Source organism: Temnothorax longispinosus, chromosome 10 (assembly GCF_030848805.1).
Source record: "Temnothorax longispinosus isolate EJ_2023e chromosome 10, Tlon_JGU_v1, whole genome shotgun sequence".
Taxonomy (NCBI): Eukaryota; Metazoa; Arthropoda; class Insecta; order Hymenoptera; family Formicidae; genus Temnothorax; species Temnothorax longispinosus.
In genome coordinates, this window is record NC_092367.1 from 3,594,883 (window position 1) to 3,616,207 (window position 21,325).

General features: G+C 37.4%; 1 protein-coding gene across 6 annotated transcripts in view; it reads left to right on the plus strand.

Annotated features, from left to right (window-relative positions):
* The window catches only part of LOC139820212 (glutamate receptor ionotropic, kainate 2), a 407,847-nt gene that overhangs the window by 357,926 nt on the left and 28,596 nt on the right, over window positions 1-21,325 (plus strand). For all 6 annotated transcript variants that reach the window (XM_071790344.1, XM_071790339.1, XM_071790343.1 and 3 more), the window contains one exon: window positions 8,021-8,173. In XM_071790344.1, coding sequence (XP_071646445.1) covers window positions 8,021-8,173 — 153 coding nt within the window. The remainder of the gene's footprint in view (window positions 1-8,020; window positions 8,174-21,325) is intronic.

Sequence of the window (21,325 nt, forward strand, 5' to 3'; positions counted from 1 at the left end):
AACACACTTTTTTATATAATACCAAGTTCTCTTTTGCATTAAAGATTTTATTATTCTACTAACAATAAGTAATGATATGATAATAAAAGAATTAAATTTGATGATGTATATAAACTCATGCTCAGTTTTGCACGATATTCGATATCGCACTACTCTTATAGCAAAATAGATTAAAGCAACATTGTTTCGCACAACACCTATGTTGATAGGCGCGGACCTTTTTTTATCTTTTTTTTTAAAAAAAAAAGGTAAAAAGGTTTTATTGCTTTTTTTACCTTGTTTTTAAAAGGTTAGTTTTATGGTGATATAAATAATGTCAGTTTCTCAAAAATTATTTGCTCGAGCGATATATTGCAGTTGGGTGCAGTTGAGTACAGATTAGTATCTGAATAAAGGCGACTAGCGCAAATTGCGAATCTTATTACGCATGGCAATCATCTAGCGCGTGAATAATGCAATTTGAGTAACATTCAATCGAGTGACATCGACGACTTTCGTCGGTTATTATGCATCCGAAGAATGTGAAACTTTAAATTGCCTCAATGCGCATTCGAATTAAATGCTATTAGGTAAAGCCACGCTGCTATTCCTGTCCGTTGGTTGAACTCGGGCTAATTAAAAGCACGCTCCAATTAGCTCCGGATAACTAGAGTGTATTCACGGTGCAACAACTATCGCAACTTCCATCCAACTAAGAGATTTCTGATAATACGCGTGATCCCGTCCACCTCATTTTCATCCCGACATAGCATAATAAGGCGTAAGCGTTTTGATAGGAAACACAGTCAACCGTATTCAATTTTAATTAAATTAAACAAATTTTCGAATTTCGACGAACCGGTGACGTCAGGTAACGGGTTCGCTATGACAAATTTTTCTTTCTGCTGCTTCGAAAGTACACGATTATTCGTTACAGTTGTAATTAGTTACAGTCAATATTAAATTGGGCGCAATTTTGTTAGATAATTACTAAAAACATCATCTCTTATCTCTTGTTTAAAGCGGATAATCTTTCTGTCAAGCTTAATGAAAAAAATACATGGAAAAATTCAATTACAATGACATTTCTATAAATCGGAGGTAATACAAAATTTTAAACTTAGATAGGGATTTTATCCGTTCGCGATTAAACTTTTATTCACGCGTTGACGTGCCGCGTGAATAAAATTCTGTTAAGCGGTAATCACAATAATCCACTCAGCTTCTCTCAAAAAAGGTGAAATTAAATGTGTATAATCCCGCGCTATCTACAGAGAAGAGAATATTAAATGCAACGCGAAGCGATCGCGCTCGATGCCGCTCGTCGGCGGATGTTCCGAGTGGTTCCTCTCTTTTGATCGGAGGATGAGAAAAACGCTTTATTGGAGTGTCAGATCTCATGAGGCTCCGCGATAAAATGTTTTGATATCGGTTGGGAGCCCACCGCAATCGATACAATCGACACGTACGGTTCCGTGTACTCCCCGGTCACCAAAGCAGGGGGAAAAAAGTGATAACCGCGTCTATCGCCGGCCATTAATTTCTCCCAGTTCCCGTCCCGTTCCCGAATTCACTCGGCGGATGCGTTGGACGCAATTTTTCCGCAACGCGGGCACGCACGCACGCACGCACCTGCAGGACGCAATTGCATTGCGTCGCGTATTCCGTGACTGTACGAGTTCGCATTTTGACGGTATATGCGAGTTACAGTTAACGTTGCACTTGTTTCGCAAGGCTCGTTTTAATAATACAGAGAACAGATGTCGATGTCGCAAAAATGCGGGAAGAATAATTTAAAAATTTTTTTTTTTTTTTACAATAGACAAGTTAAAGAAATCGATATAATCTGTAGTGAAAAGAAGTATTATATTATATATTATAAACTATGTCATATTGTTAATATCATTTTTTTTTTTTATTTTTACGTGTCGTATATAAGGTTCATTAATTCCATGAATATAAATAATGATGAAATCTATAAATAATACGACTCCAAGATTAATATTACTATACATAAATACAATAATTACTATATAATGTTACTAGATAAATATTTAGAAATCATATTTTGTTATTTTTATATCGGCGTCATACGTCATCAAATTATAGTGAATTATACAAAATGGCGCGTTTTATCCTTCTCTATCAAACACGAAAAGTTTACTAGCAGGATCGTCCGTTCCGCGGTTATTGCGATGGCCGACTTCTGTCCCGTGTTGGTTTATGAGTTTCCGTTTTGTCAATACTGTTTGGCTTCGGCGATGAATAGAGCCAGTCACGTGCCATCGATTAAAACTCGTCTCCGCGGCCCTACCATGCGATTTCATTATTCCTGCCGATCGCAATTTCAAAATATATCCATATGTTACCGTAGCGCCCCGTCGTTGTTATTCTGTTTACGCGTCATCGCGCTTTGGACCATGTTATCCGATCGAGTGAGGCGACTGGGAAAATGTACATGTACAAATTGGCATAGACGTGCACGATTTCAATGTACTTGCCTGCATTTTGTACGACCATCGCAATAAAGCGGAATACAAATTCAATAACACAGGACATTTTATACGGTTTGATTAAAGACACGATATAAATTGAACAGACGTTTGAAACTGTCACTGTCATGTCAAGTATCATACAAATATAGGGGCTTAAGGGGATCCTGCAGTAACAGGCGAACTTCCTCAATGTCGATAATGTCAGCCTTTCTAATTTTGTTTTCCCTATATCTGTCTTTGTCTATAACGAAATGACATCTGTCCTTGTTTGATTGCTCGTCATCTCTCGCAAGATCCGGCAACTACTGTTGCAGCTCTTCTTGTCATTCTGCATCCGTATTTGCATTACTACAATAAACTTTCGATGGATCTTTTTTTGTACGCATTGAATCTTACTTCTACTTGCACGATATTATTCCTACATGTTTTCCCAAGGTAAGATGATAAACATTATGTATGTATAAACTGCAGAATTTTTGTTTTAAGTAAATATTGTCGTCAGGTGACAGCTGTATGTGCCCAAATAAGTAATATTTTTAATTTTTTGGTGTTCTTTATATAAAATCGCGTTTGTGTACCTAGATTTTTGTGCGTACTTTAATTCTGTAAAAAATAATTCTATAAAGCCAATTAAAGATCCATCTAAAAACGATAATGTCGGTAAATCATACGGCTGCAGGATCCCCAAGGGGCTATAGTTTTCCAAGCAGAAATGCTTGATATAATATAGGCGAAGTACTCTTCACGTTCCTTTTGCAAAACCGTAAATCTTTCTACAATCTACAATGATTATTTACGTTGCTGTTAAAATTACAGTGGCATAGCCATCAGCCTTATTTTTGGATTCAGTAACGCGAACCATCGCGAGCTTTATCGATCTCTCGCGCATCGTCGCCTCGGCGCGGCGCGTCGCACCGGCCGATCAGCGAATGAGTGCAGCGATCGGAAAAATTCGGAAATTTATTCGCTCGTATATAACGATCATTTTATTGACGGACGCATTATTCCACGCACACCTGTCACTCCCCGCGTGTACCGTTTGCACACGACGGCGCTGTGGCTTTACAACTCTATATCGTACATCGCACATTATTTCAATGAACAAAAACCCGTGTACGTGCGCTGCATTGCATTACAACAAGGATACGATTTTATTGTCTTGCATAATTTATTCGTTTACTATATCCATAATCATAGATCGGAATTCGCGCGGCACGACGAAGCGCGATAATAAATGAAATTGCATAGAGCAACGGCCGTTAATTGATTGATACGCGTGTAATGATTTCAGTTGTCTGGGAAGCTATCAGTTCGCATCCGCATTAATACCTACCAAAATTGATATTACCCGAACGTGATTGACGTGGCACACATTATTATCGCATTATCGTCGAGTATCACCGACAGACCTTCTTGACACTTCCACGCGTCATTTCAATAAGACTTCTCTCATTAACGTTAATTGCCGAAAGACAGGCATGAGCGTCAATAGCAATTGATTGAAATCTTTTTATAAAGTATATCAATATTGATATATAGCTTTACGTGAATGAAATGTTTTTTCTATTTAATTGCTGCTGTGTGATATGATCTTGCTTTCACCAGCATTAATAAATATTAACGAAATATAGTTTGTTTCTTTATTATTTCACACAAATATGGATATTTTCCGTTATTTATATTGTTCTTTCAAATATACCTACTTGTAAAATAAATATATTATTGTTTTCTGCTAATTATGTATTAAATTATTTAACTCTTTACATCTTGGAATAAATTCAAATTCCAACAACTTGATAAATAAATAAAACCTCTTTATTTCTGAAAACATTGAATTTTATTACAACGTGTCATAATAAAACCTCTTTATTTTTGAAAACATTGAATTATGACATGTCATAATAAAATTCAATGTTTTCAAAAATAAATAGGTTTTATTTATTTATCAAGTTGTTGGAATTTGAATTTATTCCAGAGTATAAAGAGTTAAATAATTTAATACATTATTATTAGCTGAAAAAATAATATATTTATTTTACAAGCGCATATTTGAAAGAATGATACTTAAGATACATACTTAAAGATTTAATAATATAAAAAATACAATAAACTTTTAGAATAATCTACTTCGATAATAACTCGATATTCGAGTTACTAGTATGAAATGTGATATCGAATATAATTCGACTTTCAAGTGCAAAGAGATAAGCAAAATTTTTTGCAAAATTATATCAGATCACAAATCGATTGTTTGCCTATTTTACTAAAGAATGCTTGCTTCTATATACTGAAAGAATTTTCAGAATTTCCGACCGCGATGTAAGGAATCAGTCATTTCTCTAGGCAAATTTAGTTTCTACTTCCTTATAACAACATACTCTTGCCGCCGCAGAAAAAGAAGCGAGAGCATAACTGCCCGCAGTTAGCCCGTAAGCTATTCTAGACAGATTTCAAGTTCGTCGAGACGAGATTTGCGTCTACAAATAGTTTGCTGGAGCTTTATTGTTTGCCTCGGGCAGAGGTAAGACAAGCAGGATATGCTCACACCCACCTGAGTTACACTCGCTTCGTCCTCCTGTCGCGCTCGCGCGTTTACGTATCCTGCCGCATAAATTACGTTAGCGCCAGTTCATCAACTTTCAGGCGAATGAACAAACTTTCTGGCGGATTCTCATTCCGGATTATTACTGCCCCGCGCATCACCGCGAGGTTTTAGCGTAATTATAAAACCGCAACACGCTTGACATCGATACTTTGTAAATTAATATCGAACAGAAATTGCACGTGTAACTTTTTGCCACTCATCTCACGTAGTATAGACATAGCGAAATGATTGTAAATTTTTCATACAATTATCGAGCTTTGCTATTCCATGATTAATAAGAGTTATAGCATCAACTATTTACGTATAATGATATAAGAGCATTAAAGGGGCAAAACACAGCATTTCGGATTAATAGCGTGCTATTAAATTTTTCATCAAACTCTGTGAAAGTAATTATAAATGTTCTGAAATCCCATTTTCGAAAATAATTTCTGAATAATGTTCTAAAATTACTCTGTCCACACATATTATTTCGTTGAAATCTAAATCCTTTGAAAAAAATCATTGCGTAGTCATATATAATCTTGGCATAATATATTGTAAATAAAATAATGACCTTTCTGTCTCCTATCAGATTCTTAGGATGCAACTCTCTAGGGATGCAACACGAAAAAGCTTTACCATGTGCAGATCGGAAAGCTCTTCCCGACGTCTGAAAAATCGCATTATAGAGATATTTGCGCGCGACCACAACGTCACTTTCTTCATTTGTGCTGAAATATACTGACAACGTATAAATTATAATCAGAGCGTTCTTTTCTGAGAAAATTTTATCCTCAGAAAATTTCTATCCGAGAATCAAAATATATACCTATTACTGGAACTCTTTCCTCTATGGTTTCATTGCTTCGAGCGTCGAGAACAATCATCAGAATTTTCGAGGAGCTATCCAGAATTTAAAAAAAAATCCGTGAAAAACTGTTCACTCCTGGGAAATCTGGAAAATCCAAAGCGAGAGCATTGAAATTGGTTGAAATTGCGCCCGGAAAAGTTGATTAGTCGCGCTAAATTTGCGCGTCATCAACGAAAACGCAATATTGAATCAACGCAAGGGAAGGCGCGGGACACGTCGCACTTTAGCCCAAGACAAACAGTCGAGCTCCACAAACTACTTGTAGCAGAAAGGGCGCAGCATATATAGCGAGTGATGAAGAGACGCGCAAGACTAAGCACGGGCGCCGGTCGTTTCCTGGATGCTTCCGCGTGTTTGTCCGCCTCAAATACGTGCCTTCCAGGACGCGCAGCGAGATGAAGAAGGTGCAGGGAAAGGGAAGGAAATGAAGACGAGAAGCGGTCGCAGGCGGAATGGTCGCGTCGTGCTTAGCATCGTTTCACGACTCTGAAATACGAGTGAAATCAATTCGCGACGTGACTGCCTCACATTGATCGCCACCACCGCACCGGAAGGCTTTCGCTAAAAATATTCCGGAAACTAATAGTCCATCCCGCGTCATCCCGCGCGTTGTACTACTAAAATTTTTTACGTTTCACGATTGGTATTATTAGCGATTCTTTGACAATTGTAAACCGGTGGCTGATAAATGTATCAATACCATTTGATTACTCGAATATGATTACTCGCTTCGTATTAATTAGATTTATGTAAATATTACGAATGGTTTAATTATAATGATCTTTATCGAGGCCATCCACATTTATTCGTTTATGAGTAAATCTTTATTACCATTATTTATCTTCATTAGTATTGTTATGGTTGCATTATAATGCATAATAAAACGCAATCCCTGACGATTAATATATTAATTTGGTATACAATGAACAGTACGCAATAACAGTATCTCAATTCTATCAATATTGAATTTCAGTAATAATTTCTATGAAAAAATCGAATCGGATAATGAGCGTAAAGATTAATTAGCGTAAATGCTCTCATCGTATTGCTTGTTCTTATGTTAAATATTTCACTTACAAGAATTATACATGAATTATTATAACAAACCTTGTAGTATATAGAGTTTATGATATATATATATACATATATATATATATATTTTTTTTTTTGCTAAAAACACTTTTCTTCAGCAACTATTGTATATAATTATACAGTCAAAGAAAAAGAGAAAGAAAAAAGAATTTACAGTAAATATTATCATCAAACTTTCGACGGGACAGGAATAAATAACGCGTGAACGAAATTAATTCACGTAACGCCGCACGCCGGCCGCCATCAAATCTCCCATAGTCTCTTCTCACTGAATATTACATTTTCCGCCGACGTTTCCGGCGAGAACGCAGCAACATCGTCGCCGTCGTCGTGACGACTAGATTAGAACTGGCGCGTAACTTCGACACGGCAACGTACCGTGAATTTCATAATTCATGGAAATAAACGCGCACACGTGACTAATAGCGTTACAATTAATAAACGGAGCATTTCACTACGAGCTGCGCATAATTCGCACCCGTTTGCTTTCCGAAAATCCTACGGTATTCTCATATTTTGCTCGTTTTACGTTTAATTAATTGTTTTTGTTTATTCTATACGTTTAATAATTATTAAAATTTATCTATTAATTCATAATTATTAATACTTCTAACTTAATAAATATAATTTTGCATTATCCAATTAAATACATATTAAATAAACGTTTCCAGAATAATTCTCTCAATTTGCGATTTTAATGACTAAATAATATCCTACTATTTCAATTATGTAATGGTGATTGCAAGCCGCTTCAAGATCCGAAGCGGAATAATTCTAGTAATATTTTGATTAATATCACCAGAAATATTCGCATTTCCAGGTAGCAGAGTAACAACGTCAAATGACGTATTAATAATGTCTAAAGACATCTTAATACATATTCGTTAAGACGTCTTTAGACATCATCCTGCTACCTGGGGTTTCTTAAGTCACACGCGCTTTGTATCACGGGACGAGCATTAGCAATGAGTAAAGCCGAGATTCATATTTTTGCAGGCTGAACCAGCGTTAATGTACGACAGTGTACAGGTGTTCGCGGTGGGATTACGTACCCTGGAGCAATCCCATGCTTTAAGGCCCGCCAATATTTCCTGCGAGCTCGAGCACCCCTGGGACGGCGGTTTGTCTCTCACCAACTATATCAACTCGGTAAGTTTCTCCCCTTTTGCATTTCTCTACACCGACATACATGAGCATGTATAATACTCATAAATTACATGTAATATCAACTTTGAATTATTTGAATTATATTAAGCGACGTATACCTGCTGGATTAGGTATATATAAAACTTTATAATGCAAAGTTTAATTTATTAAGTTACCGTCGAGTAATTATATTAACAGGGATTAGATGAAAACACGCGGAGTTGCAAAATGTACAATTTTGCATGAATTTTAAATGCAAATATATGTATATCTCGTAAATTTTATTGTTTATTTCCATAAACGTACGTTCAAAATATTTGCAGAGATTTATGTTGTTTTTATGGCATAGGACGATACTTATTCCCGCCACAAGATCGCGATGTTCCCAGCGTAAATACACCCACGGGACGTATTTTAATTTTTCATAACACCGTCCACGTACATTCTCCGGCAATGTCGCGACATCGCCGCCACCTGCCTCTCTCGACTTTTCCCGAGGATAGATATCGTCGAAGGAGAGAAAATCCGCTGCGCCCATCCGGCAGCTCCATCGTTGCTCTTTAGCTCGCGCTTGGCAGATCCGCCTCGAGAGACCACCCCGAGGGGGAAGAAACATGCTGCGATGGCTTACCGTAAATTACCGCTACTGAGATCTGGCCGACGTCCAAAATAGACGATATCCAATATAGTAGCACTCGTTTCCGCTCAGTTCGTGCAAATATTTAGCGTGGCGCGAAAGGGAACATTGGGATATCCGTCGCGTACGTGCCAGGCATATGAAATCCGGGAAGGTAGTACCTCACTTTCGCTAAAATACCTTTCATATCTCTATTTTATTGCTATCTCGCAATTAAAACATTGTAAAGAAATATACATTTACGTAATATACATTTGTAATTTCCATTGCGTTTATATGTTTTTATTTGAAGCTAAACGTTCGAGCTCTCGATTGAATCGAGTTAAGTTCATAATTTTCTCGGGCTGTTAATACTCTGATGAGCTGCTCCTAATAATCCCGCTGTAAAAAGAGTATCCGGCAGCGTGAGAGAAAGCGCGTTTCTATAAATTTCAATCAACGTTTTGCGCGCGAGCGTGATGTCGCTCGTACGCGAGACACCGCGCTACTAGCGTATAGCAGCGCGACGGATAAATTGTTTAATACCATGATGGACGATTCCAAAGCTGTCACAGGCAGGGCCCACAAATCCTTCCGTGATGTTGTACTTCCCCTTTTCAACCTGTACGACATTCTTCCCGTTCCCGTGTCCGACAAGGCACGATATCCGCGGCTGCAGTGTTTCAGGATTGATATCCACTAGAGACAGAGAGAAAATCGCGATATTGTTCTTTCATAAAACATATCACGCAAGTACATACACGCACATTATATATAAGCGTAAAAATTGTGTATAATTATAAATTGTTTTTAGATCTATGTATTTTATTATCAATCAATTTTTATTATTTTCCTCGAGAAAGAATATTTATTATATTTAATGTGTAATATTATATTTAGGATGTTTTATAGAAGAAAAGAAGAAACAATATTTCAGTTCTCTCTTCCTTTGTCTCTATAATGGATATTATTTCCGAAATATGTATTACGACTGAATATGTATGTACATACACTATGTGTGCAACATTTCTGATTTTACTTTTTACATATTTTTTACACGAATTTTACATAGAAATAATTATAATAATTTCACAACTGAGATCTCTTTAAAACGTGCGCTACAGTCTACACAAACGGAATCTCTTATACAACACATTCGATCCAGTTTCCACGATTTTGATTCGGCGACCCTTCGTTAAGCGGAAAGTCCGTCGTACTATCTGGAACCCGGCGCATAGAGTTCAATTTTCCCGAATTGTACAGAGACTTTCGTAACCTGGCGCGTACGTGACTTTCGCGTTGCTTGTTAGGAAATAAAAAGTTCGTACGGTAAATGCACCGACACTAGAGACCATTGGAGAATTTGAACGCGGTTGGAGCAAGAAGAGATATGAGAGAAGTGAAAGAAACAAAGATAGAACACCGAAGGGAAGCGGGAAAGAGAGGAAGGAGAGCGAAAACGAACGCGCCACGTACTCTTTTCGCAATAACAAGAACTACAAGAATAATAAAAATCGCCTCATGCTCTCTATAGAGAAGAAAATGATAGCCGTTAATGCCCGCACATTTTTAAGGAAACACCTTTTGCAATTAGAGTTGCAGCATTCGCAGATGAAACGCGCGCGACGAATGCCCGGGATAGGTACTGTGCAGAACTGTGAACAGTGTGAACCAACCGTCGCGCCACTTTAAGAGCACGACAAACATCGCGTGCACTAGCTCTGCATGGTTTGTCGTTCCGCAAGCGAAATAACATCGCATACTTTGGCACAATGCGACCGTCCGCGTTTGTTGCGCAATGTCTCCTCGCTACCCGCCTACATCCATAATTAGTTAAGTTTATCTTCTACCCTTTAGCTCCCCTTTAGTTACTGGCCTGACCATCTTCAGGCGGAAGAAAGGCCCTACGAGAGGATTAAGGCTTCGCCGTTGTCCGTAATATCTCGTCTCTTCCCGACTTCCAGCGCCAGCCTCTTCCCTCCTCTCGCCGATCGAACGCGCCGATTACCCGGGCGCGATCATTAATTTAATAGCGCCGCAGCGGCGAGATTCCAATATCGGTCGGATGGCCTCTAATCGACCTGGAGATATTTGCGCCGCTGTCCTCCGCCGACGCGACGCTGGAATTCCGGCATAGCATCAGACATGCCGACGCAGTTTAGATTATGACGTTGAATACGTCAAAAATGAATTAACGACGCCACGCCCAGCGTCGAGATATGTGTCCATCTTATACGTCAGCGAGGCTAATAAATATCATCTGATACGCGATATGGCTCGTACAAACGGCATGCGGCAATCAGCTGATTACACATTCGCTCGTGAATGCAGCTATCCGCGATATGTTTGTGTGTAACTGCGATACTGGAGACAATGCGAGTAACGCTGGAGTGCTTATATAGAACTTCCTGAAGCTAAGAGGATACGAGAGATTTCGTGTGAAATCTTTAGTTCATTAATTAAGTACTGAGATTCCTTAAACGTTGATATTTTATCGATGCGTTAAAAATATTAAAAATTTCATTGTAATTATCGGATAAACTTTTTTTACGCTAACTGGATCCTCCTTTCTTATGACGAAACTTTTATTTTATTGTTACTTACGAAGAGATATATTTAAAGTTGTTGTTCTTGCAAGAATATTACGAGAAATGTCAATCCGAATAAAATTTTGAGAAATTGAAACATTTCGAAAAACTCGATATTATTATTTTTGCTTATTGCGCCACTGAAAATATTCGAAAGTGGAACATGCTTAACCTCCGATGTATCTATAATGTCATCCCTTTTTTCTCTTCCTGATCACAAAAGTGTCACACGACAGCGTCGTGCAACTATTTGGCGATCTTCCGAGAGTTTTTATTGCTGAATTAGCTATTTCGCATTGTTTGATCTCGCGCCTTTCAAGGATCTTCGGTCCACTTGTGTAGAGATTTTGGCATGCGCGTTGGACTCTTGCTTATTTCGTCGGCATTATCCTACTTTCTTACCCCAATTTAGCTCGGCAGTATCCCTGGCTACAAGGGCAAACATTAAGTGGGTCGTCGGATTAAAATCTGTCTACTCGCCAAATTTCCCATAAATAAGTTAAACGAATATTGCGCGCGACGGTGGCCGGATTGTTGAGGCGCCAAGTAGCGTGGCCTAAGTTTTCGCCGACTCCTAGCATGCTTTTTACGTATTCCATTTAGCGAGGCATTTACAGTCTTATTTAAATATATATACATATAAAGTGCTTCGAAATAATCCGTGTTCTTTTAATGATAGATTCTAATCAATTTGAAGTAGATATTTTTTTTAGCGAACTATCAAAGGAACTCATTATTGCAGCTTTCTTAATTCTTTACATCAAACAATTTTGTATATCTCTCTTTAATCTTTTAATCTTAAAAACTATTAATATAATTTTTATTTAAAATTAAATGAAGAACGTAGTTTTATTAGCTGTTTGATTTTTTGAAGTTTATTTCATAAAATTCTTCTTCTTTAATTGCTTATAGTTTGATAATTATTGATACCTCGACATTTTAATTAAGAAAAAATCAATTCACCAAAGAGATCATTGTTAGTTTTGAAATTTCCTGTATATATCTGCATTCTTGTGTACACTCAACTCTGTTTAATTAAATGTTAACCGAGCGTATTCCGTTTAATTTAACGCCGGTGCTTCGCGCATTCCGCTTTTTCAGACTCGCTTCCGAAAAATTGTTCATCCCCCGTCGTTCATAAAATTAGAAATCGCGGTCGTATATCCTCCGTAAGATTACGGTAATAGAAGTTATTCGTAGAAATTTCAAATATGTGACTCTTTTATCTTAAATAAAGCGTAAGAACACGATTTCCAACGTGACGTGCGACAGCGTTTCTCTTTATATTCGTAACAAGTAAATTGGATGTATTTTACACAAAGGACGAGTTATCTCGGCAGAGCTTTTACAGTAAAGCGTCACATAAAGTTTAAGATACAAAAGTTCAAAACAGTCTAGGCGTAAAAAAACAAAGTCTTTGTAAAAAATAAACTTAATAAAATTTAATCAAAATACTTTGTCGAGAAAAAATGAATTTTAAGATATAAATGAAATACTACTTAATATAAGAATATAAAGAATTGTTACAATAAAATTCTTTATATAGAAAGTACACAAAATTAATATTTATATAAAGGAAGAGTAGAAAAAACACTGTGTTAATATTATTATATTTTGATTTTAAAATAAAAGAATTTTGGAAAATTTAAAATAAAATTAATATTTGTTTTCAATTAATTATATTTTATTTCAAAATTTTATATAAAATTATTAAATTACATTAAATTATAAAATCATATTTTTAATTTTAAGTTAAATTAAAGTCACATTTTTTAATTTTGTAAATAAATTGCAATCCCAGGAATATTGTATCGATAGTATAAATTGCTTCGTAATCGAAAATTGAACTGCGAGTGCACATTTCGCGGTATTCGTAATTTGCGCTGCTTTATCTTCACTTTGCTAATACTATCGAATTGATCCAGAAAACGAGCAGAAACATATCCTCGCGATACGGTTGCGTATGTAAAAGTATCATACGGGCCACTGTTTGCATGAGTTGCCTATAATATAAATAAATATTCGCCGGTTTATAGCGAAAATGGGATCGCAATTATTGCTCGATAAATCAGCATAAATTTTGCGATATCCCGCGATTACCCATGTTGTTTATCTGCGAACGTGCCAATGCATGCTGTATCTAATCCAGGCAGAGAATTGTATGAAGTGCACTTTATTCATTACTTATAATGAATAAAGCGTATTAAACAGATGATAAAATAAGAAATGCAAAAATGATACAATTTTTAATTAATGGAAGAAACAATCAATATCGATAACGTATAGAATTTGAAATATAATAGTATCTAAATAATAATTATACACCATTTTACATTTTAAATATTATGTACATAAATATTAAAAAACTTTTCATTTTTTATGTCAAATTTTCACAGCTCCTCTAGACTAGATTATAGCTATTTGTTTTTATATTGTGCAAAAAACGTATTGTATTTTCAATTTTCTTACAAATTTCTCTGTAACAACGTCACAGAACGCAGCCGAATACTACTATTTTCTACAACTAATTAATGCAGCGTACGATGAAAACGAAATTCTTCGCGCTCGTAACGTTCATATCTTTACGATTCAGCGGGCAGAAATTTTGTTCATGGCGGCAGAGCCGGTCTGACGCGCGTTACAATTGCACGCTGGTCGGCCTTTTATTATCTTTCTCCGTATGCATGCCGCTCGCATCTCCAACACTACGATTTTACCTTGCAATTGCCTTTACAGTCCACCATTGCAACAGCATTTTTGCATTCGAAAAAATATTCTTTGTACCGTGTATTCTTCTATGCGCATAAAAATCTGCTTTATATCATCTTGTCATACCAATTTTCAAAATATTAAACCAATCCCGTATTTGTACATTAATTATTATTAATTAAATATACATTTTATATAAATTTATTTAAAGAGATTTATACATATTTTAGTTATATGATAGAGAGCTTTGATATACATATATCTGTTACATTAATCGTAGACCTGCAGCCCGATATATTTTTTTTAGATTTATCTTTCTGCTTCGACAATAGTGTGCATATATATATCTATTACATAGTACACATTTAAACGCGTGTTTCATTGTATATAATTGCCAACAAGCTCGAAATGCATTCGTGCGAATAACAAATCCGACAGGCGAATCGATCATCCTCCCGTACCAGTTTCAACGTTATCCCGACTGTATCTTCGCCGATTCTCTGGCTTTTGCTCTATCGACGCGTATCTCGCACGGTGTTTAAATGTGATTTGAAATTTATACTTAATTCAATTCTCTTTATTACTATTCGAAGAATATAAAGTATATTTACTCGTTGATCGTTATCACGACTTTCAAGAAAAACTGCTTATCTTTTGACGAAAAGTCACCTTAAAACATATTATAACAAATTTACAGGCTGTATTCATATATGTATATTGTTTGTTGTTTACGTGAAGCGGTGGATTGACCCGCAACGTACACTCTAGAAATACACAAGAAACAATCTTATTAAGAACCGGTTATTGATTATGTAAAAAAAAGGAAAATTTATAATCATCGAGTTAAAAAAAGAGAAATTAATTTAGCTTTTAACTTTATACAAAGATATTTGCTGCTTAACCTGTACGCAAAGAAACTTTTCTTTCGAAAACGCTAACCCTGTTCTATTATTACATTTTCCATTTATCAGTAGTACAGTCAGATATCTAATTTTTTTAGCGCATCAATTTTTTAAATTGGATTACCCTTTAATCAAACTAAAAGGTAACACACGTATATTTTTTGCATACGATGTGAAAATCCAAAAGGATTTATTCAGAAGATAAAAGCCACATTTTTTGCGTGGATAGCCGGACATTTGGGGTTTTAAAAAAATTGTTTTTTTATATTACTGGATTTTTATTGTTATAAGAGCTAGCGTGTAAACCATTATCGAGTAAATGGAATTATCGCACGCACAATTGATTTCTAACCATTATTATGCTATTGTCGAATTACCGAACAATTTGATCAGCGATTTTCGATAACAACAGCAACGATCGTATACTCGTTCTATTGGGCGTTTCCTAATATTCAACATTCCGCCTCGCGCACGCTTGATGTTTAACCACCCAGGATTCACGCAGTTTTAATGAAAACAAAATACGCAATGCACAGAATGCGAAAATATCGAATGCACGAAAAGCACATACCTATACTGTTGCGGTTATCGATCCAAGCGTATGTTAAAATTGTGGACATGTGTTTTTTTACCATGCCATATTCCACGTCATACCAATCTTCTCCATCTTCGCCAATGCATCCACGAGCGTATGCAATGTTTTGGATGACCGCTTACCAAAATTGCTCTCCGTTATGCTCCGCTACCTATCGCATCCTCATCCCTTCCAGTGCTTCTCTTTTTTTTCTTTTTCTGTTTACTCCTGTTGATACTTGCCTTCTTTCCCTCTGGCATCGTTACTCTATTTTTCATTTTTTCTGCTCAGAAATTTCAGAATCTGCATATTTTGCTCGTAAATAATTGAATATATCAATTTTTTTAGTAAAGAATTTTTTTATTTATTGACAGAAAAATCTCTGTTTTCCACAGAAGATAAAAATTTCTCGCAAATATTTTTGGATGCGAGATCTGGAGTTGAATTTTATTTTGTTAAGATTTTCAGTTGACCGATGTGCCATGGTTAGATGTCTGATGAATATAATTTTATTATTAGTATTATGCGCAAATTTTGAAAAATTATTTTATTGTTTGGCAGAAACGGATTGTAAATTAATGATTTTTGCATTCATCAGAGTGTTAACGTCCCGCGTGGGATGGATCCACGTTGACGGTTCAATTACTCGCGCATAGAGGCAGAGATTTTCCTTAAGTGATTAGAATATCCATTCTTCGCGCCATTGCCCTAAGCCGGTCCGTGACGGCTCTTAAATCCTCCTAGGATTTAGATAGCGCTCGCTCGGACGCGTCGTAACGTGCCGGATTTGCAGGGACGCGGATACCGTCGAGTCAAATTGCTCTCATTCTACTTGCTCGCGCGTAATAGGCTGTATAACGCGATTAATATCGCTCATAAAAGCGCTTGTCGAGAGAGAGCGGTCTGAAGAGATTACACACGCCAGCGCCGTAACGCGCGCTCGGCTACTTGATCTTTGTATGTTGGACACACACGCGGCGACTATACATTACTTAATCATTATGCAGTAAACTTATTTCGCGCAATAGCATGGATATTAACTCTCTCAAAAGAATGAAAAGTATAGTACCCAGCGGAACAAAGTAGTGATGAAACAATGTACTTTTGCGTTAACGATTTACACGGATTTTCCAGTAGCAGTCCTCGTTCTGGCTCGCGAAGGTCATCATAAATGCAGTTAACGTTATCGTGAACATTATTTTACGTGTTTGCGTCGACTTCTTTCTTTTTTTTTCATACAGCGCGAAACAGTTTTCTTCAAGATTCAGGCTCGCGTCGGATCACAGATCGGAATCACAGCGATTTTTCTCTAGATAAAGAGTGTTGTTTGTACGCTCATATTTATGATCTTCGCGCTCGCTTTGCAATGCTAATGGCAGCCGGCTGGCATTTAGTTAGATAACATTTGGAGGCGCGCCAGGCGTAAACCGGGGCTTCCCCGACGCGCGGTCACTTGCCGCTATTAACAATACCCCAGCGCGTACAATAGTCGATATTCAATTTCAGGACATTCGTGCGCGCGTGCACGAACGACACCGACGTCAAAATTCTGCAGCGCGTATCAGATTCTACGGCGAATGCAGCAGTACGCGCGGTAAAACGTGCCCTTTTACGAGACATTTTTCAATGGATTTTTTTCTGTTGACTCTGCGACACCCGATTAACGCCGTTGCCGTACTTTACGACATTCCTGATAGCTGAAACGAGGTAATACGCTTCCACGGCGTACAAACAGAACGATCTAATACGTTATCTCTTGAAAAGCATGGCGCTTGACAATGGCGCTTTTCGAGGAAAAAGTTGTAACATAATCGGGACTGTGTTTTTAATAAAATAGTACGCGTCATGTATTTTATTATTATAAACGATATTTAATTTTCTAATTAACTAATGTTAATGAAAAACCAGTTAATTTTATCACAACTATGTCAGTAATTGTAGTCGATAACTGCAAGTTTGCATTTTTTTTCAAATAAATAACTTTACTAATTGCGAGATGCGCGTGTGAAGGATTCCACCGGGCGGTTTTTGTTCCTAGTTTACAAACGTTCCCGCGAGTGACGTTATCGAGGATTCGTTCTTCCGAATGTATACGGCCGTACCTTGGCAGCGAGGAATGTCCCAAGGCGAAGCTCGAAATTGCCGCGCCGGTATAACCGAGTTAGTTTCTGTTCCCTAATAGGGCATTTCAGCATTCTGCTAAATCCTTGCTGGAACGACATTATGCTTCCGGCCAAGTGGCTTAATTGAACCGAACGAGAAATAATTGCCGTGGCAAAGCCGCGCGCGAGATATGGTGTCGCGCGAATGGGAAATGCACCTCTAACCGGAGCGCTCCCATCGGCAATAATCTTCTAAATTCCGTGAAAATACGGGCGTATTATCGCAGAAAGAGACGTCTAAACGACTCGGGAATCGCCACCGCAAAATAAAAAAAAATTCCGATACCGGATAATGTTATAAAATTAATATTAATATTAATATCGTCTAATAATTCAACACGATTAAAGTAAGTATCTAATAATTATTAATTTGCGATGTATCATCATCTACCATCAGCTATTACAATATCGACATCCCGCCAATCAACGTCCTGTCTAGACGTTAATTGCTCTGCCAATGCAATTGACAGTGCGGTAATTTCTCACTGCAGATCACATTCGCGAGACTGACATTCGCCAATAACACAGTTTCTCGCCCGGCGCACAAGCACCGTTGTTTACCGCGGCATAATTGGGGATGTAATTAAGGTATTTGCTTTAGGGCAAGCGAGCGCGAAGAGTCGTACGGCAAAGCGCGGTAGTAGTAAACGAGCTTCCCTGTTTTTTATCACGACCGGAAACACAACGAGACACCACCGTGAAGTAGGAGTCTCGCCGAGGGAAGGAAAGCGCTTGATTAATCGCGGGAGCACAGGGAGACTGAAAGCACGAAGACAAGATTACACCGTGGCGAGGACCCGCTGACTTTTCCCCTAATTAAACGTTCGTAGATAAGCCGCGCGCTCGCTCTTGCAGTTTATACGCTCGGCATAAACGCGCGAGACCGCTGCCCGTTGCGCGAGGAGCGAAAATGTGTTCCGGAACATATATTCGGGAAGAACGGGAGGAAGGGACATTGTTGTTAAATAATTTATTGCACGATTTAAATGCGCGCGTCCTGCTAGACACATGCAGCCATTAACTTCTCGACCGTGCCCCGTCCGTGCCACGGGCTGAAGGCGAATCGGTGCCTAATATCGCGTGACTAATGTCTAAACTATAATGACGTACCGCGTATATGCGTCTATATATAGTTGCCTTACAACCTGTTGAATACGGAATTGCTTGCGTCAAAATTTATGACAGGGTAGAAATGCGTGATAAATTACCTAATCTACTTTGGGGGACTATGAAGTAGTCAAAGCTCAAATTCACCTTTCGTATAATTAAATGCGCTGGCTTTAATTAAATTACACGAGTGAAGATTACACGCGGGTCTTCGTAATATTACAAAATCTAATATCAACTTCAAAATATCACACCGCGTATCATCTCTGGCGACATATGCAGCGCAGACTTATTCCTTTCTCGGAAAAAAAGGCGTGATTAAGGCTGCCGCGGTAATTAGGTGTTCACGTTCGGGCGGTTTACCGCTTAATTTAGCCGCGGTCTCTTTCGTACGTACCGTAATACTTTTTAAAGGTCGTTTACGGCCTTACAGCGTCCCAACGGCCATTCCTGTCAGGAACACTGGAAGTTGTCCTCCGTTGTTTCACGACTTGGTCCAAGTTCGTAGCTTTAACTGGGGCAGGGACGGGTCCATTAATTTACGGCCGTACTTTGTTATCCCTAGTTCCATTTTCAATTCCGTAAGAACCGCTCCGCGCTCGGCGCTGGAATAAGCCGACACCGAACGACATTTTAATTAATCCATCTTCGTTCGCAGAAAAGATTATAAACCGTTAAACGGTGATTTTATATTAATGAAAACTGAAAGCAGAATTAATAAAAGAGAAGTGCAATTGACTGCTTGCGTTTGACTGCTAATAAACTTATACTGTTCACGCCTTGACGGACAAGAGACGTATGTATTCGAATAGAATAGTTATTGGGCAGAGATTGAAAACTATGAATATAAAAACTCGTAACTGAACTAAAGCCCGCGTAATATTTCACTCCTTGTCAAAACCGATATATGAAACTGAATTTATTTTTTGTATTGAGGCTCTCTCTTTCTTTTCCTCTTAAATCGATATTTATGTATGCGATCGCCGTGAAACATCGTTTCCACAATTAAAAATTGCTCAATTTTGATAGCTTGTATAGTTTCTATTATATTCCTAACATCATCAATATGTGAAAATATCTTTCTACAATACCCTCAGTCATTATTATCAATATATACGACTGCGGTAGAAAGAGCTATTTTATATTTATCTGTTTGTAAATGCCACGAAAAAGTCTCGACTTTTCGATTACGTAACAAAGGAATTCACCTTTGCGGATGAAACGATCAACTTTCCATTTTTGTTCGTTTCTGTAGGCTTTCACTCAATTTTATACGAGTCAAGTCCGATTGGTTCCTACCTTGTCTGATGCGAAGCGATTCTATCGTGTCTGCTATCCCATCGATCTTATTTAATTTTCAAATGGATCTGCCGAGAATCTTAAATCGCTCAAGGAGATTGAAAGTAATCCTTACAAGATCAACGCGCGCGTTTGTAACTCTCTCGAACTGCTTCATTCTCGAGTTAGGTATCTGAATGATTTGAATTCGAGAAATCGAGTATTTTAAAAGTGTCGGAAGAGATTCTCGTCGCAGCAATTATTTTCGGGTGCGATGTACCCGCATTCGGCATCACAAACGACAGCTAATTCTCGATTTCTAAAGTAACGTGAATTTCTATTATCAGAATTTTGGCTTTATTTGATTGCACTCGATATAACGGCGCCGAAAATTATTCGATAAATTGCGAATTTTCCGGAGAGCGCAATCCACAATCGTATATCCAAGGTATTACGGCCGTATCAAAATTCGAGCGACGAGTATACGAGAATCATATCGTGTGTACATACCGAATAATTTGTTCCGAATGTTTCGTCACACGGAATATAATCGTGATAAAAATTTTTAAAAACGTACCGAGAACGAAGAGCCATAATTATCGGCACAATTTCCAATATCATCCATTTATATTTTATCGAATATATATTAATCAGACACGATAGTCAAATTAAATTATATATATTAAAATCGTCTGATTAATATATAAATGAATAATATATCATCATACACACATAGCACAAGGTATATGTGTAATGTTCTTTATTATTAAATAAATTATTTTAAAAAATAAAATTATACTTCTATCGAAAATACGGTGACATAATATTAACATATATAAATAAAAATTCATAGTTCTATAAATATCTTTTTAACATAATAATGTCTCATAGCATAAAACATGTAAAGCGAGATATTTCCAATTTTGTACCATTTCTTTAATTTTTCCTGATTTTGCGAGGTTGCGTACATTTTAGCGAGGCTTTCATCTAGTAGCTTTTCGCAACTGTAAATATGCACTTCATCTGCAAAACGAAGTTTCGCGAGAGAGAGAGGAAAGAGAGAGAGAGAGAGAGAGAGAGAGAGAGAAGTACACTATCTCGTCACGTACATGATTGAAGTATAAGTGTTTAAATTTAGCGATACGGTGACTTCCTTCGCTCCGCGCCGGAGAAACTTCAACTTTTCTTGCTAGATATGAATACCTGCTTACCTGCTACT